Below are 24,949 nucleotides of genomic sequence, written 5' to 3' on the forward strand. Positions count from 1 at the left end.
TCCGGTGCTCTCGGAGGACCACCCCGCCCCGTCTCGATGGTCTGGCGATGATCGACATCCACATCAGCCAATGGAAAGTGCGGATGCGCGTTAGCGCGCGGAGAGAGCGGCCAATGGGAGCGCGGGGGGCGGGGCCCGGCGGTGATGGCGCGGGAGGGGTGAGCGGGGGGAGGGAAGCCGGGGCCGCTTTTGGGGTCCCTGAGGGAATTTTGGGGGAGTTTGGGGGGATTTGGGGTCCGGGGGGTTCTGGAATATCCTGGAGGGATTTCGAAGTGACAGCGGGGATTGGAGCGGTCCTTGGTGAGGACTGAGGGCCTCGGGGGCAGTTTTGGGGAGTCCCTGAGGGAGATTGGGGGAGGTCTCTGACGGGGGTTTGAGGTTTCTGAGGAAAGTTTGGGGTCTCCGAGGGAAGTTTGCGGGCTTGGCTTGGCAATTTGTGGTTCCGGAGAGAAATTTGGGGGTTTCTGAGGGGAGTTGGGACGTGATGAGGGAATTTGTGGGTCCCTGAGGAAGGCTGGATGTGTCTGAGGGAAGTTTGGGCTCTCTGAGGGGGTTGAAGGGTCCTGAGGGGAGTTTGGGGCGCCCCTGATGTGAGTTGGGGTTTCCGTGAGGGAATTTGGGGTTCCTGAGGGAAATTTGGGGTCCGTGACAGGGGTTGGTGGTTTTATGAGAGAATTTGGGGTTCCTGAGGGGCGTTGGGGGTTTTGTGACGGAATTTGGGCTTCCTCAGGAAGGCTTGGAGGTCCCTGGGGGGATTTCGGGTCTTTTGGGTGCAGTTTTGGGGGATCCTTGTGGGATTTTGGGTCACTCACCTGGGTGCATCTTGGGGAATTTTGGGGGGTCCCTGGGACATTTTGGGGGTCCCTGGGTTTGTTTTGAGTCTTTTTGGGGCAGTTTGGGAGGTCCCAGGCAGGGGCTTGGGGGCCTCTGGGGTGGTTTGGGTCCTTTGGGAGCAGCTTGGGGGACTCCGGGTGATTTTGGGGGCTTCCTTGGGGAATTTGAGGCTGTTTGGAATGGTCTTGGGGCAGTTTAGGGGTTTTTTGGGGGGAGTGGGAGTTCTGGGGGGGTCTCTGGAACAGTTTGGGGTATTTTGGGGGGGGGAGTTGGGGATCCTTGGGGCAATTTGGGGGCATTTTTGGGGGTCTCTGTGGGGTTTTTTGGGGGGCTTTGGGGCAGTTTGTGGTGTTCTGAAAGGGGTTTTGGGGCTCTTTGGGTTATTTTTGGGATCCTTGGGGGATTTTGGAGGTCCCAAACTCCTGAGCCCCCCCAACCCTCGTTTGCAGTGCCCTGGAGGATCCAGCTGTGCCCCCAGATGTTGAGGGCCCCCCAAAACACCTTCCCTGCTCCCAAAATGCCCCAGATGTGATCGGGGAGGGGCCAGATCCAGATGTTGGGGACCTGAAAATGCCCAGAGTGGCCCAAAACACCTCAGAGGCTCCAGATGTGGCAGCAGAAACCCCAAATCCCGATGTGCTATGGGCCAGAAATGGGCACCGGACGCTGCAGGTGGACAGTGACACAGATGTGGAGGAGGAGGGGCCAAATCCAGATGTTTGGCCCCAAAAATGTCTTAAAATGACCCAAAATGTCCCTGAAACTCCAGATGTGAGGCTAAAAACCCCAAATCCAGATGTTCTGTGGCTTAGAAGTGGGCATGGCAGCCTGCTGGTGGAGAGCGACACAGATGTGGAGCAGGAGGAGGCTGATCCAGAAGTGGAGGCCCCAAAACGACTGAAAATTGCCCAAAACATCCCAGAAACTCCAGACGTTGCAGGAAGGACCCCAAATCCAGATGTTTCAGGCCCAAAAATGCAACACAGGATGGAGCTGGTGGACAGTGACACAGATGTGGACGAGGATCCAGATGTGCAGCCCCAGAAAAGGCCTAAAGTGACCCAAAACATCCCTGGAATTCCAGATGTGGAGGTGGAAACCCCAAGTCCAGCTGTGACGGCACCCAAAATTGCACACTGGAGAATCCTGATGGACAGCGACACAGATGTGGAGGGGGAGGAGGAGAATCCAGATGTGCAGCCCCAAAAACAACTCATAATGCCCCCAAACCTGCCAGAAACTCCAGATGTGGCAGCAGAACCCCTGAATCCAGATGTTTCAGGCCCAAAACTCCGTTCTCAGATGCTGCTGGTGGACAGCGATACAGATGTGGAAGACGAAGTGAATCCAGATGTGCAGCCCCCAAAAAGGCTCAAAGTGCCCAGAATTCCAGATGTGAACGTGGCGACCCCAAATCCAGCTGTGGAAAGGCCCCAAATCGGCCATCAGACGCTGGTGGAGGACAGCGACACAGATGTGGAGGATGATCCAGATGTGCAGCCCCTAAAAAGGCTCAGACGGATTCAGCATTTGCCCAAAACTCCAGATGTGCGATGGGGGACACCAAATCCAGATGTTCCAGGCCCCACAGTCCGGAGTCAGATGCTGCTGGTGGACAGCGACACAGATGTGGAGGGGGATCCAGATGTGCAGCCCCTGAAACGGCTCAGAGCGACCCAAAACGTCCCTGAAACTCCAGATGTGGCTGCGAAGCCCCCAAATCCAGATGTTTTGGGCCCTGAAATCAGGTGCCAGGCATTCCTGGTGGACAGTGACACAGATGTGGAGGAGGAGGAGGAGGGAAATCCAGATGTTGAGACCCTGAAAAAGCTTGAAATGACCCAAAATGTGCCTGAAAGTCCAGATGTGGTGGCACAGACCCCAAGTCCAGATGTTGGAATGACCAAAAATGGGTGTCAGGCACTGCTGGTGGACAGTGATACAGATGTGGAGGAGGATGAGGTGAATCCAGATGTTCGTCCTTCAGAAAGATTGAAAATTCCTCAAAACGTGCCCCAAACTCCAGATGTGCCCCCACAGCCCCCAGATCCAGCTGTGAAGGGGTCACAGAGGGGTCAGGGGGCGCTGCTGGATGACAGCGACACAGATGTGGAGGAGGAGGCAAATCCAGATGTTGGGTCCTTAAAAAGACCGAAACCGGCCCCAAACATGCCTGAAACTCCAGATGTGAGGCTGAAAACACCAAATCCAGATGTTTCAGGCACAAAAATTGGGTGTGGGACACTGCTGGTGGACAGCGAGACAGATGTGGAGGAGGATGAGATGAGTCCAGATGTTCGGCCCTTAAAAAGACTGAAAATGACCCAAAATGTGACTGAAACTCCAGATGTGCCCACACCAACCCCAAATCCAGCTGTTGGAGGCTCTGAATCCAGATGTGGAGCCTTGGTGGGGGAGAGTGACCCAGATGTGGAGGAGGATGAGGCTGATCCAGATGTTCGGCCCTCAAAAAGACAGAAGATTGCCCAAAATGTGCCTGAAACTCCAGATGTTGGACTGAAACCCCCAAATCCAGATGTTGGGAGGCTCCAAAGGACCCAAAATGTGGCCAAAACACCAGATGTGGAGGGAGAGGAGGAAGGGTGGGATCCAGATGTGGCCACCCAGCTGTTCCTGCCCCCAAATCCAGATGTGGGTGAGGCTGAGGCAGATCCAGATGTTAGGAGCCCAGAACAGCTCAAAATGACCCAAAAGCCATCGGAAATTCCAGATGTGGAGGAGGAAGAGGAGTCAGATCCAAATGTGGCCACCCAGCTGTTCCTGCCCTCTCCAGATGTTGGGAGCCCAAAACGACCCAAAATGACCCAGAACCCTCCCAAAATTCCAGATGTGGAAGAGGAAACCCCAGATCCAGATGAGGAAGAACAGGAGTCAGATCCAGATGTGGCCACCCAGCTGTTCCTGCCTTCTCCAGATGTTGGGAGCCCAGAAAGCTCCAAAACAGCCCCGAAGGACCTCAGAATTCCAGATGTGGAGGAGAAAGAGGAGTCGGATCCAGATGTGGACACCCGGCTGTTCCTGCCCTCTCCAGATGCTGGGAGTCCGGAAGGCCCCAGAACTGCCCCAAAGGACCCCAAAATTCCAGATGTAGAGGGGCTGCCCTCCCTGGATCCAGATGTGGCCACACAACTGTTCCTGCCCCCGCATCCAGGTGTGGAGAACGGCCTAAATCCAGATGTTCTGGGTCCAAAACAAACCGAAATGGCCTCAAATGCCCCCAAAATTCCCATTGTGAGGGTGGAGACCCCAGATCCAGATGTGGAGGGGGAGGAGGACTTGGATGTGGCCACTCAGCTGTTCCTGCCCCCTGATCCAGATGTGGAGGGGGAAAGGACCCTCAGAACCAGCTGTTGGGTCCCCAAAACCACCCAAAAGTCCCCTAAACCCGCCCGAAATTCCAGATGTGGCCATGGAGAGCCCAAATCCAGATGTGGGGGAGTCACCGAGGGGCCACAGGACATTGCTGGGGGATGTTGATCCAAATGTGGAGGAGGCAGGCCCAAATCCAGATGTGGCAGCCTCAAAAAGGCCCCAAACAACCCCAGAAGTCCCCGAAATTCCAGATGTGGAGGTGGACACCCCGAATCCAGATGTGGAGGGGCCGGGGAGCCCTGGCCTGAATCCAGATGTGGCCACCCAGCTGTTCCTGCCCCCTGCCCCAGATGTGGAACGCCCGGAAAGCCCCAAAAGGGTCCTGGATGAGCCCCAAGTTCCAGATGTGGAGGAGGCGGCCCCAAATCCAGATGTTGAGGGTCCCCCAAGCCCTGCCCAGGAGGAAGCAGAAGCTCCGCCCACCCCACAGGTGAATTTTGGGGGCCTCTGGTCGATTTTGGGAGCTCCCCGGGGATTGGGGGGGTTCCAGGTGGATTGTTTGGGGTTCCGCGTGAATTTTGGGGGGTCCCAAGTGGGGTTTGGGGTTCCCAGTGGATTTAGGGAGACCCAGTGTGGTTTGGGGGGGTCTCAGGTGAATTTTTGGGGGTCCTGGGTGATTTTTGGGGGGTCCCAGGTGGAATTTGGGGTGAATTTAGGGGATTTTGGGGGTGGCAGGTGGATTTTGGAGGTTCCTGGGAGGATTTTGGGGGTTCCCAGTGGAATTTGGGGTGAACTTGGGGGATTTGGGGGGCTCCCATTGGATTTTGGGGTCCCCACCACAGCCCCTCCTCTCCAGGTGCGGCGCAGTCGGCGATTGGCTGTGAGTGGAGGGGGTGGAGCCTCACGTGGCCCCACCCCCACCCAGAATGGGCGCAATCAAGGCTCCAAGCCACGCCCTTCACCCAAACCACGCCCCTCACCCAAGCCACGCCCCCAGAGGGGACAGGACCAATCAGTGGCAGTGCTTGAAAGGCCACACCCTCCACATCCATAAAAGGGAATGGGCGTGGCTCAATTGCAGCCCCACCCCCTGAGGAGGAGGAGCCACCAGAGGGTGCCAAGCGCAGGCTCCGCCCCCGGGCAGCACCGGGCTCCGCCCAGATCCGGTAAGGACCAGTAAGGACCAGTAGGGACCATTATGAACCAGTATAGACCAGTATATAGAAGTGCAGACTGGTACAGACCAGTAGTCCCCCAGTAACTCCTAAGTGACCCCAGTTCGGACCAGTGATCCCACCCAGTGCTCCCAGTATGGACCAGTATGGACCAGTAAGGATCGATATGGACCAGTACAGACCAGTGACTCCCCCAGGGACACCCCAGTGACCTCCCAGTACGGACCAGTATGGACCAGTACAGACCAGTGCCCCCCATCCACCCCCGCTGTGTCCCCAGCTGCTGCTCTGGGGCTGGTGGCACCTGGGCATGTCCCCACAGTGTCCCCAGACTGTCCCAAACCTGTCCCAGTGTCGCCCAGGTGTCCCCAACTCCTCAGGGATGTCCCCACAGTGTCCCTGACTCTCTCAGGGATGTCCCCAGTGTGTCCTGAATGTGTCCCCGACCTGTCCCAGTGTCCCCTAGATGTCCCCACCCACCCAGGGCTGTCCTCAACCTGTCCCCAGGTGCTGTCCCCAGGCCTGGTGGCACTCAGGGATGTCCCCACTGATGTCCCCACTGTCCCCAGGTGCTGTCCCCAGGCCTGGTGGCACTCAGGGATGTCCCCACTGATGTCCCCACTGTCCCCAGGTGCTGTTCACAGGCCTGGTGGCCTCGCCCCACTGTGTCCCCACGTCCCCGGGCTGTTCACAGGTGGGCCTCCCTGGGGGCCGGGGGCGCTGGGTGGCACCGAGGCCACGTCTGTGCACGACTGCAGCCACCTGGTGACCGATGGCATCCGCCGGTCACTGAAGTTCCTGTGTGCCCTGGGCAGGGGCGTCCCCATTGTCACCCCCCAGTGGCTGCTCGAGGTGACATCGGGGACAGCGGGGGGTGGGGACATCAGGGACATTGGGGACACTGGGGACAATCAGGGGTGGGGGGATTGGGGACAATGGGGGGACATTGGGGGATTGGGGACATTGGGGACTGAGGACATCGGGGGACATTGAGGATTGGAAACAATCAGGGGGACTGGGGACATGAGGGACATCAGGGACACCGAGGTTCCTCTGTGCCATTGCCAGGGGTGTCCCCGTTGTCACCCCCCAATGGCTGCTGCAGGTGACATCAGGGACAGCAGGGGGTTGGGGACAATCGGGGGGACTTGGTGACAATGAGGGGAGTGTGGGGACAAGGAGAAGGATTTGGGGACATTGGGGACAGGGGGTGGCACTGGAGACTTTGGGGGGCATTTGGGGACATTGGGTGGCCTTGGGGACAGGGGGACACTGGGGACATGGTGACAAAGGGGGATTGACCTTGGGGACTTTAGGGATGGGTGGGGTGACCTTGGGGACATCGGGGTGACCTTGGGGACAGGGGGAACTCAGGGCAGTGGGAGGGGATTTGGGGACAAGGGGAGGGGCTTGGGGACAGTAGGGGTGGCCTTGGGGACAGTAGGGGTGGCCTTGGGGACTTTGGAACCTTGGGGACTGGGGGTGGCCTTGGGGACAGAGGGGCTTTGGGTGACAAGTGAGGGTGACCTTGGGTTCAAGGGGAAGGACTTGGGGACAATCAAAAGGACTCTGGGGACAAGGGGGTGGTCTTGGGGACCCTGGGGTGGCTCTGGTGGCCGTGTGTGACCCCTGTGTCCCCGTTGTCCCCAGAGTTCCCACAGTGGCCGCCCGCTGTCCCCAGGTCCCTTCCTGCCCCGGGACCCCGCTGTGAGCGGCGCTTTGGCTTCAGCCTGCGCCCGGCGCTGGCCCGGGCCCGGGAGCGGCCCCTGCTGCAGGTGACACTGCCCCAATGTCCCCAAATGCCACCTAAAGCCATCCCTGAGCCAGCCCCAGGCATGGCAATGGCTCCTGCTGCAGGTGACACTGCCCCAATGTCCCCAAATGTCCCCAAATGCCACCTAAAGCCATCCCTGAGCCAGCCCCAGGCATAGCAACGGCCCCTGCTGCAGGTGACAGTGACAGCCGTGTCCCCAGTGTCCCCAAATGTTACCTAAGCCCATCCCTGTGCCAACCCTGGGCCCTGCTGCAGGTGACAGTGACAGCAATGTCCTCAATGTCCTAAATGTCCCCGGGCCCATGAGTGGCCCCTGCTGCAGGTAACACTGTCCCCAAATGTCCCCAGATGTCACCTAAACCCATCCCTGAGCCAGCCCCAGGCACAGTGGCATCCCCACCTGCAGGTGATGATGACATTAATGTCCCCAACTTCTCCAATGTCCCCAATCTCCTGAACCCCTTAATGTCCCCAACCTACTTAATGTCCCCAATGTCCCCCCAGTCATCCCCCATGTCCCCAGTACCCCAAACCCCCAATGATCTCCTGAACCCCTCAATGTCCTCAACCCCCAAATGTCCCCTTTCTCCCCCTGTCCCCAATGTCCCCAACCACTCAATGTCCCCTATGTCCCCCTGATGTCCTCTCTGTCCCCAGGGCTACCAGGTGCACGTCACCCCCAGTGTCCAGCCGTGCCCCGAGGACATGCGGGACATTGTCACCTGCTGTGGTGGCACCTTCCTGCCACAGCTGCCCCGGGAACACGCGGTGAGGGACAGTGGGGACATGGAGGGGGACTGGGGATATTGGGGACGGTGTTGGGGACATTACGGGTATTGGGGACATTGGGGAGTTAGGGACATTGGGGACAGTGGAGGATTGGGGACATTGGGACATCGGGGACATTGGGGGGATTGGGGGATTTTGGGGTTTCTCCTGGGGTATTTCAGGGGTTTTGGGGGGTACTTGGGGTTTCTCATTCAGTTTTTGGAGGTTTCGGGGTTTCTCACTGGGTTTGGGGGATTTCTCATTGCGTTTTGGGGGGTTGGGGTTTTTTTGGGGTCTTTGAGGTTTTTGGGGGGCTCCTTACTGGGTTTTGGGGTATTTGGGTATTTTTGAGGATCCCAGATTGGGCTCTGTGGGGAGACCCCGTTGGGAGTTTTGGGGGATCTCATTGGGGTCAGAGGGTTCCTATTGGGTTTTTGGGGATTTCTCACTGAGGGTTTTGGGGATCTTTTTGGGGTATTTGGGGTTCTTTTGGGGTATTTGGCGTTTCTGACTGGAGTCTTGGGTTGTTTGGGGGCTTTTGGTGTTTCTAGCAGGGTTTTGGGGGTTTCTCACTGAGGTTTTGGGGGTATTTGGGGGTTTTTTTGGGGGGGAGTCTCACTGGAGTTTTGGGGGTATTTGGGGTTTCTCACTGGGTTTTGGGGTTTCTGATGGGATTTTGGGGTCCTGACCCCTTTCCCCCAGCTCTGGGTGCTGATGATCTTGTGTCCCCAGGACCGAGCTGTGAGGGTTATTTGGGGTTTCTCACTGGGTTATTTGGGGTTCCTCACTGAGTATTTGGGGTTCCTGACAGGGTATTTAGGGTTTGGCTATGGGTTATTTGGGGTTCCTCACTATGTTTTTGGGGTTCCCAGCCCCATGTCCTGGTGATCTCGAGTCCCCAGGACCAGGCTGGGTGCGTTATTTGGGGTTTCTGACGGGGCTTTTGGGGTTTTTGATGGGTTATTTGGGGTTCCTCACGGGGTATTCCAGGTTTCTGATGGGGTTTTTGGGGTTCCTGATGGGGTATTTGGGGTTCCTTAGAGGGTATTTGGGATTTCTGATGGGGTTTTCCCCCAGCCCCATGTCCTGGTGATCTCGTGTCCCCAAGACTGGACCATGTGGGATATTTGGCCTTTCTGATTGGGTTATTTGGGGTTTCTCTCTGGGCTATTTGGGGTTTCTGACGGGGTATTTGGGGGTTCTGTCTGGGTTATTTGGGGTTCCTGACTGTTTTTGGGGTTCCTGACTGTGTTTCTGGCTCCCCAGCCCCGTGTCCTGGTCATTTCGTGTCCCCAGGACCGCTGGCTCTGGCCCCCGGCCGTGGCCGCGCGGCTCCCGCTGCTCTCGGCCGAGCTGCTGCTCTCGGGGGTGCTGCGGCAGCGCCTGGAGCTGGCGCCCTTCCTGCTGAGCCCCTGGCAGCCCCCCGAAAACAGCCCCGAGCCCCCCAAAACCACCCCTGACTCCCCCCAAAATACCCCAAATCCCGCCCAGAACAGCCCAAGTCCCACCCGAAACCAAAAAAATCTCACCCACAAAACCCCAAATCCCGCCCAGAAACGGAAAAATCCCCCCCGAAAAACCCCAAATCCTCCCCCAAAAACCCCAGATCCCACCCCAAAAACCCCAAATCCCCCCCAAAACCAAAAGAATCCTACCCAGAAACGCCCAAATCCCACCCAAAGTACCCCAATCCCACCCCAAACCCATTCCCGTCCCCATTTTGGGGGCTCCACCCCTCCCCCGAGCCCCCCCAGGACCCGGAGTGGGCGGAGACCCCCCCAAAATCCCCCGAAAACCCCGAATTCAGGGACCCCCCAAAAAACCCCAAATCCACCCAAAAAAACCCCAAATCCACCCCAAAAAGCCCCCAAACGGCCCCGGGGTCACTCAGAGGGTCCCAACCCCGAGTTTGGGGTCCCAGACCCCCCAGGAGCCCCCCAGGACCCGGAGCCGTCAGGGACCCCCCCAAAATCCCCCTCGGGACCCCCCAAATTCAGGGACATCCAAAAACCCCTCAAACCCACCCCCCAAAACCCCAAACCCACCCCAAAAAAACCCAAAACAGCCCCGGGGGCCCCCTGGGGATCCCAACCCCAATTCTGGGGTCCCAAATCCCCCCCTGGAGCCCCCCCGGACCCGGAGCGGGCGCAGACCCCCCCCAAATGCAGGGAACCCCCAAAAAGCCCCAAATCCCACCCCAAAACGCACCCGGGGTCCCCCCGAGGGTTCCCCCCCCAATTTTGGGGTCCCCGAGCCCCCCCCGAGCCCCCCCCGGACCCGGAGCCGCCGGGGAGCCCCAATAAAGTGAATGCGGACAGCGGAATTTGGGGTTTGGGGTTTTTGGGGTCCAAAATCCCAAATTTGGGGAGGGGAGGAGCCAGGGGGGTTTGGGGACATCCTGGGGACAGCCCTGGGGTGGCCGTGGGGGGCTTGGGGACACTTTTGGGGACATCAGGGAACGCTTGGGGGCACCAGGGATCCCCTTAGGGACGCCCTGGGGACATTGGGGACCCACCCTGAGATGGCCGTGGGGGGTTGGGGACATCAGAGAGCCCTTGGGGACACCAGGGACTGTCTGGGGGACACTTTGGGGACACCAAGGACCCTTTTGGGGACCCCTTGGGGACACTGGGGACACCCTGGGTTGGTCGTGGTGGCCTTGGGGATATCGGGAATCCTTTTGGGGACACCAGGGGACATTGGGGACCCCCCTTGGTTGGTCATGCCGGGGTGGGGGGGCATCAAAGTTCCCTTTGGGGACCCTGGACACCCTTTCGGGGACCCTTTTGCCTTTAGCCCCGCCCCCTCAATCATCAGCGAATCAGTGCTCTCGTGCCATGGCACTGCAGCCAATAGCAGCACAGGACGGGCGGGGTTTTCGCTACCATGGAAACGCCCGAGCGGCTCACCATGGCAACGAGCAAGGACACTTCCGGGTTCCTGTCCCGCCCCCTGCCGCTCTCAGCCAATCAGCGCTCGCGCAGCGAAACAGCCAATGGCGATGCAGAAGGGGCGGGTGCAGCGTTGCCATGGCAACGGGCCGGACGGGTGTAGGGCGGGAAAAGCGAGAAAAGGTAAAAAAAGTGAATCAAAAGGTTAAAAAAGGGAATAAAACCCGGGATTGGTGTGGGGTGGGAGAGACTGGGGGGCCTTGGGGACAGCAGGGACCCCTTGGGGACAGCGGGACCCCTCCGGGATGGGTGTGGAGTCTTCGGCAACCCTGAATGACCCTGCCAGTGTCCCCTCAGGACCCTGATTTACCCTGCCAGGACCCCATTGCCCGCTCAGAACCCCGATTTACCCTGCCAGGACCCCATTGCCCGCTCAGGACCCTGAATGACCCTGCCAGGACCCTAGTCCTCCCTCAGGATCCTGATTTACTCTGCGAGGACCCCGTCCCCCTTCAGGACCCCAATTTACTCTTTCAGACCCTCATTTACCCTTCCATGAGACCCCCGGACCGCATTAACCCCGCCCTAAGGCTGCACTGAGCCTTTCAGGACCCCCATTTCCCCTTCCAGGACCCGAGCCCCTCCTAGCCCCGCCCACGTCCCCCAGACGCGCCGTCCCATTGGCCGGAGTGTGAGGCGGGATCCGGGAGCCGCCGCCTCTGATTGGCTGAGGCGGGAGCGCGGGAAAGCGGCGGCGGGGGCGCCTTCCCGGCGTGCACCGCGCGGGGGAACTGGGAGGGGAACTGGAAGGTACTGGGGGGAGCTGGGAGGGACTGGGAGCGTGGGGAGGGGGAGCTGGGAGGTTGCTGGGACTGGGGACGGGCTATACTGGTCCATACTGGTCCATACTGGGAACTGTTCCCCCCGCAGGTCGCCGATGGCCGAGCCCCGCCCGGGCCCTCCCAGTGCTCCCAGTTGCCCCCTCCCAGTCTGGAGGGGCTCATCCCCCCGTCCCACTTTGTGCTGCGCCCCAGGTGAGGCTCCCAGTGCTCCCAGTAACCCCCAGTAACTCCCAGTAACTCCCAGTTCTCCCTCCCAGTGCTCCCAGTAACCCCAGTCCCCCTCACAGGTCCCTGGGGGTGGAGCTTGAGGCAGAAAGGGGGCGTGTCCATGAATTGGAGGCAGAGCTGAAAGCGCTGAAGGGGCGGAGCCAATGCCTGGAGGCGGAGCTTGAGGCAGAAAGGAGGCGGAGCCAACAGCTGGAGGTGGAGCTTGAAGCAGAAAAGGGGCGGAGCCAACGGCTAGAGGCGGAACTTAAGACAGAAAGGGGGCGGAGCCAGGTGCTGGATGCAGAACTCGATACCCTGAGGGGGCGTGGCCAGCGATTGGAGGCGGAGCTGGATGCAGAGAAGGGGCGGAGCCAAATCCTGGAGATGGAGATGGAGACCCTGAGGGGGCGGGGCCTTGGCCCAGAGGGGGCGGAGCCAAGCCCAGAGCAGGTGAGACCTCGGTGCTCCCAGTGCTTCCCAGTGCTCCCAGTGCTTCCCAGTCTCACCTGTCCCAGGTGTTCTGGGTTCGTCTCGGGGCCGGAGCCACCCTGTCCTCCACCGGGAACACCTGGGGGGACCTGGTGACATTTGGGACACCTGGGGGACACTGGGGGGACCTGGGGACATTTGGGGGCACACCTGAACACACCTGGGGGGACTGGGGACATTGGGGACACCCAGAGGCTCCTGGAGGGCACCTGGGTGCATCTGGGACACCTGAGCACACCTGGGAGGGGTTGGGGACACACTTGGGGACGCTGGGGACACACTTGGGGACGTTGGGGACACACCCCAGAGTGCTTCAGGTGTGTTTGGGGTGTCTCAAGTACATTGGAGGTGGTTCAGGTGGGGTTTTCGGGGTTCTCCAGGTGAGTTTGGGGTGTCCCAGGTGTGTTTGGGGTTCCACAGGAGTATTTGGGGTCTCTCAGGTGTACTTGGGGTCTTAGGTGAGTTTTTGGGGTCTCTGAGGTGTGTTTGGGCTGGCCCGGGTGTATTTGGGGTCTCAGGTGAGTTCTTGGGATCTCTCAGGTGTGTTTGGGGTTCCCCAGGTGAATTTTTGGGGTCTCAGGTGTGCCTGGGGTCTCTCAGGTGTATTTGGGGTCTCAGGTGTGTTTTTGGGGTGCTCCAGGTGTGTTTTTGGGGTCCCAGGTGAGCTCTCTCTCCCCAGGTGCTGCTGGGCCGCTGGCGCCAGAAGGTTTTCCAGCTGCTGCTGCGGGTGAGGCTGCAACGGGGCCAGGAGCTGCGGCTGCAGGGACAGGTGAGGGGACACAAGGGACACCCCACACCTGGGGCAGTGAGACCCCACAGGTGGGACCAACCCCACCCCTGGGGGGACCCTCTGGGGTCACCTGTGTCCCTTTAGGGTCACATGGGCACATCTGGGCACACCTGTGTCCCTTGGGGAGGGTCTGGCGGTCACCTGGGCAGGTCACCTGTGTCCCTCAGGGATGTCACCTGTGTCACACCTGTCCCAGGTGCGCTCCCTGGGTGCTGTAAAGATGTCACACCTGTGTCCCACCTGTGTCCCACCTGTCCCCATGTCCCAGGTGCGCTCCCTGGGCGCTGCAGTGGCCGCCGGGTCCCGCCAGGTGTCGCTGTTGGAGCTGCGGCTGCGCCAGGGGGAGCAGGAGAGACAGGTGAGGGACACCTGGGGACACACCTGGGGACATTGGGGACACACCTGGGGACACACCTGGGACAGGTGAGGGACACATGGGGGCATTAGGGACACACCTGGGGACACACCTGGGGACATTGGGGACACACCTGGGGACACACCTGGGACAGGTGAGGGACACCTGGGGACACACCTGGGGACATTGGGGACACACCTGGGGACACACCTGGGACAGGTGAGGGACACATGGGGGCATTAGGGACACACCTGGGGACACAGCTGGGGACATTGGGAACATACCTGGGACAGGGGAGGGACACCTGGGGACTTTGGGGACACCTGGGGACACAGCTGGTGCAGTTGAGGGGACACTTTGGGGGCAGTCTGGGGACAGTTGCGGGGTTGGGGACACCTGGGGACCATCTGGGGAAAATTTGGGGGCAATCTGGGGCTGTTCCTTGTCCAGGCCCTGTCCCAGGAGTGGCTCCGGGCGGAGGCGGCCGAGGAGGAGCTGGGGAAACTGGGCCAGGCCCTGAGCCGGTACTGGGGGGACTGGGGGGACTGGGCTGTCCCCATCGCTGTCCCCCAGGTGTCCCTCAGGCTACTGGGGACCCTGGGGGTTACTGGGATGAACTGGGATGTCCCCACTGCTGTCCCCAGGCTACTGGGGGACACTGGGGTTACTGGTTTGTACTGGGATGAGCTGGTTTGTACTGGGCTGTCCCTGTTGGTGTCCCCAGGCTGTTGGGGACACTGGGCGTGGCCCTGGCCGATGTCACCGCGGCCGTCGTGGCCCTCGGGACCCTCAGTGAGCGCCTGGGACAGGCCCAGCACCGACTGCAGGGTCAGTGACACTGGGGACACTGCAGGGACACCTGGGGACATTGGGGGTGGTGGGGACACTTTGGGGACAATTTGGAGGTGTTGGGGGACGCCTGGGGACACCTGGGAACACCTGAGGGGGGTTGGGGACATTCTGGGGACATTGGGGGGACACTGGGGACACTTTGGGCCATTGGGAATGGTCTGGGGGGCTGGGAACACTTTGGGGGTAGGGATGCTCCTGGAACACCTTGGGGACACTTTGGGGACATTTGGGACACCTTAGGAGGGGTTGGAGACACCTTGGGGACACTGGGGACATTGTGGGGACAGTGGGGACACTCTGGGGACAAGGTGGGGACACTGTGGTGGCCGTGCCCACTGTCCCTGTCCCAGTGTCCCCTCTGTCCCCAGTGCTGGTGGCCTCGGGGCGGCTCCGGTGGCAGCGGGAGCCTGAGGGGACAGCAGGGGACAGCAGGTGAGTGACACTGGGGACACTGGGGGTGACCCTGAGGACAGCAGAGTGACACTGGGGACACTGGGGACATGGCGGGGTGATGCTGGGGACATTGGGACGTTACCTTGGGGACACTGGGGACAGTGGGTGAGTGACACCAGGGACATTGTGGGTGGCCCTGGGGACAGTAGGCACAGCAGGTGAGGGACACCAGAGGTGGCACTGGGGCAGTGGGGGGTGACCCTGGGGGACACCTGGGGGCTGGCATTGGGAACACTGAGGAAACTGGGGACAGTGGGTGAGTGACACCGGGGATATCAGGGGTGGCCCTGGGGACAGTGGGGACAGTGGTGAGTGGCACCAGGGTGGCCCTGGGAACACTCTGGCGGCACAGGTGACATCAGGGTGTGGGCCGTGGGGACAGCACTGACCCTGGTGGTGACACAGAGGCTTTGTCCCCTATATGTCCCCAGCACTGTGGCCCCAGAGGTGACATTGGAGAAGGTGAGGGGGTGGCACCGAGGGGACACCAGGGGTGGCTCTGTCCCCAGGGTGTCACCCCCATGTCCCCCCAGACCACCAAGGGTGGGGACAGGACCCGGCCACGCCCGGGCACAGGTGGGTGTGTCCCCAATGTCCCCAGTGTGTCCCCAAATGTCCTCAAATGTGTCCCTGGTGTCTCCAAATGTGTCCCTAAATGTGTTCCAAATGTCCCCAGTGCCCCCTCAGTGTCACCAAACGTCCCCAAATGTCTCCCAGTGTGTTCCCAAATGTGTCCCTCAGTGTCCCCAAATGTCCCTCAGTGTGTCCCCAGTGTCCCTAAATATCCCTTCAATGTGTCCCCAATGTCCCCAGATGTCCCTAAAAATGTCGCTGAATGTCCCCAAATGTCCTTCCCAGTGTCCTCTCAATGCTCCCAAATGTGTTCCCAAGTGTCCCCAAGCTGTCCCCACTGTCCTGTCAGTGTCTCCAAATGTCCCTCAGTGTCCCCCAAGTGTCCCTGAGTGTCCCCAAATGTCCTTCAACATCCCCAATGTCTTCAGTGTCCCCTCAGTGTGTCCCCAGATGTGTCCCCAATGTCACTCCAGTGTCCCCAATGTGTCCCCACAGTGTCCCTGGCCCCGTTGGTGACACAGCTCCAGGCCCTCGGTGCCGCCATCCTTGGGGACATCGGGGACCCTGCAGTGCCAGCGCCCCCGTGGGGACACCGGTGACATCATCGGGGACACAGGTGACATCATCAGGGAGCGGTGGCACTGCAGGGACAGAGATGATGTCACTGTGGAGGTGGTGACGTCACTATGGTGATGTTGATGATGTCACTATGGTGGTGATGACATCATGGCTCTGCCCCAGCCCTGGCTCGGTGTCACTTTGTCCCCGCCCAGCCCCTGATGTCCCCAAAGCCAACATGATCATCCCAGAGGGTCCCCAAAGAGTCCCTGATGTCCCCAAGGAGGTTCTTTGGTGTCCCCAACGCCCCCCCAGTGCCCTCCAGGTGTCCCCACATGTCCCAGGAATGTCCCCAATTCCCCCAGGGCGTCCCAAGGTGTCCCAAGGTATCCCCAGCCCCTCCCAGTGTCCCCAACCCTGCCCAAAGTGTCCCCAAAGATGGACAGGGGAACAGAAGTTCCCATGGTAACAGAAATCCCGCCCATCCTGTGCTGCCATTGGCTGCTGTGCTCGGGACTGAGAGCGCTGATTGGCTGGCTTTGGAGGGAGTGGGGCTAAACGTGGAACTGGGCCTGAACCAGTACAGACTGAACTGGGAACTGGGATAAACTGGGACCAGTGCTGAACTGAGACCAGAGCTCCAGACTGGTCTGGGAGCCACTGTGCTCACTCACAGACCCAGCACTGGTTTGTACTGGTTCGTGCTGGTCCATATTCCTCCACAGTGATTTATACTGGTCTGTACTGGTTTGTACTGGTTCATACTGGTCCACACTGGTCCATCGCAGTCACTGGCCATACTCCAGCCCCCCTGTGTGCTTCCTGTGCTCTCCCAGTGGTGCCTGAGCTGCAAGCGCTGGTGGCAGCGGCCACAGGGGAATGGCTGCAGGGGAATGGGCACAGCTGAGGTCAGGGGAGGGCAAGGGACAGGGACGGCCACAGGGGAACGGCTGCAGGGGAATGGGCACAGGGACGGCAACAGGGGAACGGCTGCAGCCCGGGCTCAGCCAGACGCGCCGCTCGCCCTTGGGCCGTTGCCACCGAGCGCTTCCCGTGGTCCCGGCGGTGCCCGGCCTCACCAGCGCGTGGGCCGTGTGGCCACTGTGGCACAGGAGTTGTGGCCGGGCAGGTTCACCAGTGTCCATCTGGACAGCATTGGGTTGGTCAGCAGTGGGATGTCCAGTGTGGTCACTGCAGCGGTGGCCAGCTTGGGTTTGATGTAGAAGATGGCGGCATGGCCAGAGTGGCGGTGGTGTTGTCTGGCATGATCCATGTGGGGCCTTTGTCATTATCATCGTTGACATCACTGTCATCGCTGTCATCATCGTCGTTGTCACTGTTACCATCCTCCACGTGGATCTTGAGGATCTCCTGGGATGGCAGAGACGAGGATGTGGTGGTGGCCATGCAGAGCTGGAGGAGCTCCATGGTGATGACGCGGTGGCCCAGGAGGAGGAAAAGGAAGGGTCATTGTTACCATGGATTGTCACACTGTCACCATGGATTGTCCCGAACCCACCATGGATGGTCCTAATGTCACCATGGATAGTCCTAATGTCATCATGGATGGTCCTGATGTCACCATGGTTGGTCCTGATGTCATCATGGATTGTCCCATCCCCACCATGGATGGTCCTAATGTCACCATGGTTGGTCCTAATGTCACCATGGATTGTCCCCTCACTGCCGTGGGAACCTCACAGTGACAATGACAATGACAAGGATCCTTCTCCACCGCAATTGAGCCACAGGGCCACAAGAGGGTCCATGAGGAGTAGGAGGACAAAGAAGATCTTTCTCCACCGTGGTTGGCACGCGATGACCCACTAGGACCGTGGGTGGTGTGTGACAATGACAATGGAGACTCTTCACTACCATGGACTGCCCTTGATGACAATGGAGACCCTTCATGACTTGGTTGGCCTTTGATGACAGTGGACACCCTTCATGGCCATGGTGGGCTCGTGATGATGATGACGATAAAGGCAAAGACCCATCAAGACCATGGATGGACTCATCTCCATCATGGACATTCCACAACGGTAATGACCCTTCAGGAAGACGAATGGTCCTTAATGATGATGAAGACCCTTCACAACCACACATGGTCCGTGATGCTGACGATGACAAAGGCAAAGACCCATCAAGACCATGGATGGCTCTTGAAGATCAGGGATGGACCCATCATGGCCATGGATAACCTTTGATGACGACAATGACAGTGAAGACCCACCAAGGCCATGGATGGACTCATGACCATCACAGATGTTCCACAATGATGATGACCCTTCATGACCACGGATGTTCCTTGACAATGATGATGACCCATCATGACCATGAACATTCTGTGACGATGATGACGATGATGATGATGATGATGATGATGATGACCCATCATGACCATGAATGTTCTGTGACAATGTTGATGACGATGCCCCACCACAATCCCGGCTGGTTCCATCCCCCTCCAGCTCCTGCAGGATCTGTCAGCATGGCTCCACCAGGTGCCACACCTGCAGCATGCTGGCCACCAGCAAACGCCAGCTAGAACCCTCCAGGACCCCCCAAATCGTCCCCAGCATTTTCCAAAACCCCTCCTAGAACATTCCAGGACCCCTCGGGACCCCCCAAACCCCACCCAGGACCCCTCAAGGCCCTCCAGGACCCCCCAGAACCTCCCCAGGAATTGCCAGCACCCCCAAACCCTCTTGGAACCCCTCAAATCCTCCTCAGGACCCCTCAAATCCTCCTCAGGACCCCCAGCACCCCCCTCTGAGGCCCTTTTTTGTAATGACTCAAATTGGGATTAAAAGTTGACTTTCCAGAAAATTCCTGGGTTTTTGCTGGAAAACCAGGAACTTGCTGGAAAATCAATGTTTTATCCCAATCTGAAGCATTAAAATACAGGAATTGCCAGGAAAATAAACTTTAATGCCAATTTGGGGCATTAAAAACTGAGAATTCCTTGGAAAAAATCAATGTTTTATCCCAGTTTGGGGCATCTGGGGGGCCTTGGGTCCCGTTTTTGGGGATTTCCATGGAATTCCCAGTATTTTAGGGATTTCCAGAGAATTCCTGGGATTCTGGGGTCCTGGTCCCATTTTTTGGGGTTCCCATGGAATTCCCAGGATTTTGGGATTTTGGTGGGGGCTGTCCATCCCATTTTTGGAGTATACCTCCTCTCTTCCCCCCCCATCCATTTCAGTTTCGATTCTCAGACCTTGTCACCGGCTTGGCCACGCCCCTTTCTCCAATCGGACCAATCAGAGCTTGGGGTGGAGCCCAGGTGACACGGCCCGTCTTGGGGGGGTGAATGAGGTCCTGGAAGGTGATTGGGGTTCTGGAAGGGGAAATGTGGCCTTGAGAGTGGGGGACTCAGGGTCCTGGCAGGGGAAATGAAGGTCCTGAGGGGGCAAATGGGGTCCCAGAAGGGTAAAGGAGGGTTCTGAAGTGTTCATTGGGGTCCTACAGACGGAATTCAGGACCCCCATTTAACCTGACAGGACCCCCATTTACCCCTTCAGGACGCTAAATGACGTCTGTAGGATCCCATTTCCCCCCTCAGGACCCACATTCGCCTGCCAGGACCCAATTCACCCCCTCAAAACCCCATTTCCCCTTCCAGGACCCCATTTGTCCCCATCACCATGGAAACAGCACCCGTGACTGACTGGGGCTTGCTGGGTTGGTCCCTGTCCCCAAATATCCCCAGTGACGTCACCCCAGGAATTCCCATCAGGATTTGGGACAATTTTAATGAAAATTCCCCAGATTTATTTCAAATCCTGTGCTGCGACAGTGGGAGAGGACAGGTGACACCAGCAATGTCCCCGATGGTGTCACCACCCCGATGACATCACAGCAGTGACATCACTGTCCCTGCAGCAGCCTCGGGATGTCCTCGATGGCTCTTTGGCACCGCTCGGCCACCCCACGGGCACCAGGGCCACCAGGGCGACTCGAGAGGAGAGTACGGATGTCCCCAAGTGTCCCCAGCAGGTGACGCATGAACAGGCGGGGACTGGCCTCCCACAGCCGCTCGGCCTCTGCCACTGCAGCCACCAAGTCGTCAGGGACATCGGGGGATGCCTGATTTCTCTCCTTCAGGGCGGCCTCGATGTCCCCAACGCTGCGCTGCAGCTCCCGGGGGTACGCGGTGGCTTTGTCACACGCGGCCACCAAGCGCTCCAGCAGCCCCAGGGCCGCCTCTGCCCGCTGTCCCCTCCTGGTGGCCGCCCCCCCCTCGCTGGTGGCCACCATGGCTTCTATCCTGGCCTCAGTGGCCGCCACCAACTCATTTTTGGCTGCCTCCACCCGGGCCTCATGTGCAGCCTCCTCCGAGGTCATCTTCTCCTTGTCCAGGGCCAGCGGCAGCTGCCAGGCCTCGGCCACCAGGTTGTGCAGAGATGGCTCCCAGCGGGTGGCCTTGTCCTGCAGGTTCCTGGCCCGGGTGGTGGCGGTGGCCACGGTGGTGGCCTCCCTGGTGGCCGTGTCCCTGCAGGCGTCACGGAGCTCGGTGGCCTCCCGGGCCAGCCGGGCCCAGCTGTCCTCGAGCGCGGCCACTGAGTCCCGCCAGGCCCTGGCTGCGGCTGTCACATGGGCCCAGGTGGCCCCCTGGTTGTCCCTAAAGGCAGCCAGGGCCTCGCCCAGGGAGGTGACACCGTCGTGGTGCAGGGTGCCCTGAAGGTGACCGATGAAGGTCTCCAGGGCCGCCTGCAGGGACTTTGGGGACACACCCAGCAGCACGTCCCCGTATGGTCCGGCCACAGTGGCTGCCAGCTCACCCAGGGTGGCCACCACGGCCACCAGCGCCTCCAGCAGCTGTGGAGGGGACAGGGGAGGTGGCAGGGACCTGGTGGCACTTGTGGCTTCTTGGGCTGGCGCCTGTCCCATCCCAGGGTCCCGTTTGTCCCATCCCTGGAGGGCTCTGCTGTCCCCTCTGTCCCTTTGTCACCCCCTCGTCCCCTCTGCCACCCTCGGTCCCCTCCACCCCTCTGTCACCTCCCCCCTTCCCTCCACGCTCCTGCCCCCTCCTGCCACTCCCTGTGTCCCCTCCGTTCCCCCACCGTCCCCTCCCCCCCCCCGCCTCCGCGCCGCGATTGTCGCACCTCGCGGGGCTCCATGACCGCTGGGGACACTCCAGGGACGCTCTGGGGACACTCCGGGAGGCGCTGGCGGGGTGGGGGGGGCACGCCCGGGGACACTCGGAGCGCACGCGGAACGGGCACGGCCGGATGGGGGCAGGGCGAGGTGACGTCACCGCCCCCTCCGTCCCCCCCCGCCCGCGGGGCCAGGCCGGGGTCCCCAGTGTCCCCCCCCAGGTCCCCAGCGGGTCCCAATGTCCCCAACAGGAGCCCAATGTCCCTTCATGTCCCTTTGGGGACACTGGGGACACACCGGGGTCCTGTTGGCGTCACTGCGGGGCCATCGGGGACATCGTGGTGACCCAAAACGGGACAGGGGACTTCAGGGCGACCCCGGTGTCCCCAAGGGAAGGACACAGGGGTGGCACCAAGGTCCCCAATGTCCCTCGGTGTTCCCCTGCTCCGGTGGTGACAGTGCCACCCCCGTGTCCCCAGCCTGGCCCTACCCCTGCCCCGCCAGCGCCCCCTGGGCCACCTCCAGCCTCCGCGTCACCTCCTCGTGCCCCTCCCCCGGTGTCCCCAAGGCCACCACGATGTCCCCGAGCGCCCGGGCAGCGCTGGGGAAGCCCTGTCTCCGTGTGCCCCAGGGTGTCACCTCCCTGTCCCGGGTGACAGCGGCCACCAACGTCCCCAGCGCCAGTGTCACCTTCTCCAGCCGCCCCAGCACACCCGCGGTGGCCTCGTTGGTGGCCGCGGCGGCCTCGGTGCTGGCCCTGGTGGCCGCCACCCGCCGGGCACGGTCCCACAGGCGCAGGGCCATGTCCCGCTGGTGGCGCGCAGCAGTGGCCAGGTGACGCCGCGATGTCCCCAAGCTCCGCCAGGCCACCTGGCAGGACACAGCCACCACAGTCAGGACCAGCAGCAGGTGACCGTCCTCGGACACCCCCAGGGCAGCGCGGGCCAAGTCCAGGGACACTGCAGGGACATGGGGACACTGGACATGTGGCACCAGGGACATGGCACTGCCACCAGTTCTAGCCCAGTGCCACCAGCCCAATGTCACCAACCCAGTTCCAGCCAAGTGTCCCCAGTCCTGTCCCAGTGTCACCAGTACCACACATAGCACCAGCCCAGTGTCACCAGTTCAATCCCAGTGTCCCCCACCCCGTCCCACTGTCCCCAGTCCCTTCCTGATGTCCCCATCCCAGTGTCCCTTCCCAATGCCCCCAGTCCTGTCCCACTATCTCCGTCCTAATGTCACCAGACCTCTCCCACTGTCCCCAGTTCCAGCCCAGTGCCACCAGTTCTGTCCCACTATCACCACCTGAGTGCCACCAGCCTGGTGTCACCAACCCAGTTCCAGCCCAGTGTCCTCAGTCCTGTCCCAGTGCCACCACTCCATTGTCCCCATACCAATGTCACCAGCCCAGTGTCCCCAGTTGCAGCTCAGTGTCCCCACCCCATTGTCACTGTGCCAGTGTCACCACCCCAGTGAGTCACCCCAGTGTCACCAGTTCAATCCCAGTCTCCCATCCCGGGGCAGGGAAAAGTCTCTACTGGTTTGTATGGCTCCGTACTGGTCTGTACTGGTCTGCACTGGTTCCCTGCATCCCCTGCTGCCCTGTGCTGCTCTGTACTGGTTCATACTGGTCTATACTGGTCTATACTGGTCAGGGCAGGGGAAAGTCTCTGTTGGTCTGTAGATATTCATACTGGTCCAGACTGGTCTGAACTGGCCCCCTCTGCTTTGTACTGGTTCATACTGGTCTGTACTGGTTCATACTGGTTTATACTGGTCTATACTGGTCTATACTGGGCAGGGCAGGGGAAAGTCCCTCCTGGTCTGTAGAAACTCATACTGGTCCAAACTGGTCTGAACTGGTCTGAACTGGTCGCCACTGCTGTATACTGGTTCATACTGATCCTTACTGCTCCATAGAGCCTTATACTGGTCTATACTGGTCTGTACTGGTCTATACTGGTTTGTACTGGTCAGGACAGGGGGAAGTTTCTACTGGTCTGTAGATATTCATACTGGTCTATACTGGTCTGAACTGGTCTGTAGTGCCTCCCACTGAGGCAGTACAGAGTCACAGTACACAGTAGTGCCACAGTGTGCTATCAAGATGTATACTGGTCTGAACTGGTTTATGCTGGTCTGTACTGGTCCATACCATTCCACATTGGTCCATACTACTCTATACTGGTCTGTACTGTTCCATACTGGTCTATACTGTTTTATACTGCTCAGGGCAGGGGGAATTCTCTACTGGTCTGTAGATATTCATGCTGGTTTATACTGGTTCATACTGGTTTAAACTGGTCCATACTGGTTTTTACTCACACACAGCCCCACACAGCACCATCAGTCCCATGGCCAGCCTGTGCCCAGCCTGCAGCCTAATTCATCCAAACTGATCTGTACTGGTCCATACTGCTTTATACTGGTCCATACTGGTCTATACTGGTCTATACTGGTCCATACTGGTTTAAACTGGTCTATACTGGTCCATACTGGTTTTTTACTCACGCACGGCCCCGCACAGCACCATCAGCCCCATGGTCAGCCCATGCCCAGCCCGCAGCCAGCGCTGGCACTGCCGTGCCCGTCGCTCCTCTCCCTCCAGTGTCGCCGCCGCCGCCTCGGCCAGGGCCCCGAGCTGCCGCAGCCGCTGCTCGTCCTCGTCCCCCAGGGTCCCCAGGGCCACCGCCGGGGCCACCGCGGCCTCCCGGGCCCTCTCCAGCCCCTTCAGGGCCTCCTGGGCCTGGCTCAGCGCGGCCTCAGCCTCAGCCAATGCCGTGGGGACGCTGTCTGGTGTCCCCAAGGCCTCGGCCAGGGCCACCAGGGCCGCCAGGGCCCGGTCCTGTGCAGCCTTTGCCGGGGCCACCTCGGGAGGGAGGGCAGGGGGGGACACCTGGGGACAGGAAAGGGGGGTTAGGGGGGTAGGGGAGGGGTTGAGGGGTTCGGGGGGGCGGTTTGGGGGGTCACCGGTGGGGTTTGGGGGCTCCCAGGTGAGGTTCCCCAGGGATTGGAGGGGCCCCAGATGAGGTTTTGGGGCTCCTGGTTGAGGTTTCCCAGGGATTTGTGGCTTCCCAATTGAGAATTCCCAAAGATTTGGGGTTTCTCAGCTGCCCGGGTGAGGATTTGGGGGGTCCCAAGTGTCCAGGTGAGTGTCCCAAGGGACTCCCAGGTGAGATTTGGGGGGTCCCAGGTGAGAATTTCAAAGGATTTTGGGCTTCCCAGGTGTCCCAGGTGAGGCTTCAGGGAGGTTTTGGGGTTCCCAGGTACCCAGGTGAGATTCTGGGGGGTTCCACCTGAATCCCACCAAGAATTTGGGAGGTCCCAGCCCCCTTTTCCCCCTCCCCAGCCCCACTGAACTCCCCAGACTCCGGAACTTTCCACTTCCCTTTTCCGTCCCGGCCGCACCCACGGCCCTGGGGATCCCCAAACTTCACCAAATCCCCTCAAATCCCTCCCAAATCCCCCCAGATCTCCTCGGGTACCTGCTGGGGGTGACCCTGGGCTTTTGGGGTTCCCACCTTGGGCTCCATCCCTGTCCCCATCCAGAGGCTGCGGACGGAGCTCTGAGGGCAGAGGGCGTCGAGGCTCGGAGGAGGGAGGGCCCCACGCCCTGATCCTCCCCCGAGGGGCAGAACTGGCCCTGCCAGGACCTCAGGGAACCTTTCAGGCTGGCTTTAACCCCTCGGGGCCTGGATCCATCCATCAGGGCTCCATTTTCCTGCCAGGACCCCAATGGCGCCTCAAGGCTCTGGTTTCCCCGGCGAGGACCCTGATTTACCCCCATTCACCCTTTCAGGACCCCACTTACCCCTCAGGGCCTTCATTTATCCCTTCGGGACCCATTTCCCCCTCAGGACCCCATTTATCCTTCCAGGACCCCAGTGACCCCCTCAGGGCCCATTTACCCCACCCAGGGCTCTGATTTCCCCTGGTTTGGGATTGGGTTTGG

The 24,949-nt window shown here is 60.1% G+C and overlaps 3 protein-coding genes across 3 annotated transcripts; 2 read left to right on the forward strand and 1 right to left on the reverse strand.

Annotated features, from left to right (window-relative positions):
• Nucleotides 1–111: 111 nt before the first annotated feature.
• Nucleotides 112–9,474, forward strand: MDC1 (mediator of DNA damage checkpoint 1; the record flags this gene model as incomplete). The annotated part of the gene is given in 9 exon segments (XM_030970627.1): nucleotides 112–158; nucleotides 1,284–4,327; nucleotides 4,419–4,657; nucleotides 5,263–5,333; nucleotides 5,987–6,194; nucleotides 6,993–7,041; nucleotides 7,044–7,117; nucleotides 7,774–7,884; nucleotides 9,151–9,474. Coding segments are annotated over 9 exon segments (4,134 nt in total), but the record flags the coding sequence as incomplete, so codon positions are not given.
• Nucleotides 9,475–10,858: 1,384 nt separating this feature from the next.
• On the forward strand, nucleotides 10,859–16,796 carry LOC115916900 (trichohyalin-like). Its single transcript, XM_030970631.1, has 10 exons — nucleotides 10,859–10,958; nucleotides 11,706–11,809; nucleotides 11,905–12,274; nucleotides 12,993–13,082; nucleotides 13,372–13,461; nucleotides 13,909–13,982; nucleotides 14,183–14,286; nucleotides 14,679–14,742; nucleotides 15,195–15,339; nucleotides 15,832–16,796. The coding sequence occupies exons 1-10, from the start codon at nucleotides 10,914–10,916 to the stop codon at nucleotides 15,850–15,852; spliced, it is 1,107 nt and encodes a 368-aa protein (XP_030826491.1). The 5' UTR covers nucleotides 10,859–10,913; the 3' UTR covers nucleotides 15,853–16,796.
• A 4,684-nt stretch (nucleotides 16,797–21,480) lies between these two features.
• LOC115916897 lies at nucleotides 21,481–24,530 on the reverse strand. Its single transcript, XM_030970628.1, has 3 exons — nucleotides 24,519–24,530; nucleotides 23,509–23,893; nucleotides 21,481–21,953 (listed from the first exon to the last, which is right to left on the reverse strand). The coding sequence occupies exons 1-3, from the start codon at nucleotides 24,528–24,530 to the stop codon at nucleotides 21,481–21,483; spliced, it is 870 nt and encodes a 289-aa protein (XP_030826488.1).
• Nucleotides 24,531–24,949: the final 419 nt, after the last annotated feature.

This window comes from Camarhynchus parvulus, unplaced genomic scaffold (assembly GCF_901933205.1).
Source record: "Camarhynchus parvulus unplaced genomic scaffold, STF_HiC, whole genome shotgun sequence".
NCBI classification, from domain to species: Eukaryota; Metazoa; Chordata; class Aves; order Passeriformes; family Thraupidae; genus Camarhynchus; species Camarhynchus parvulus.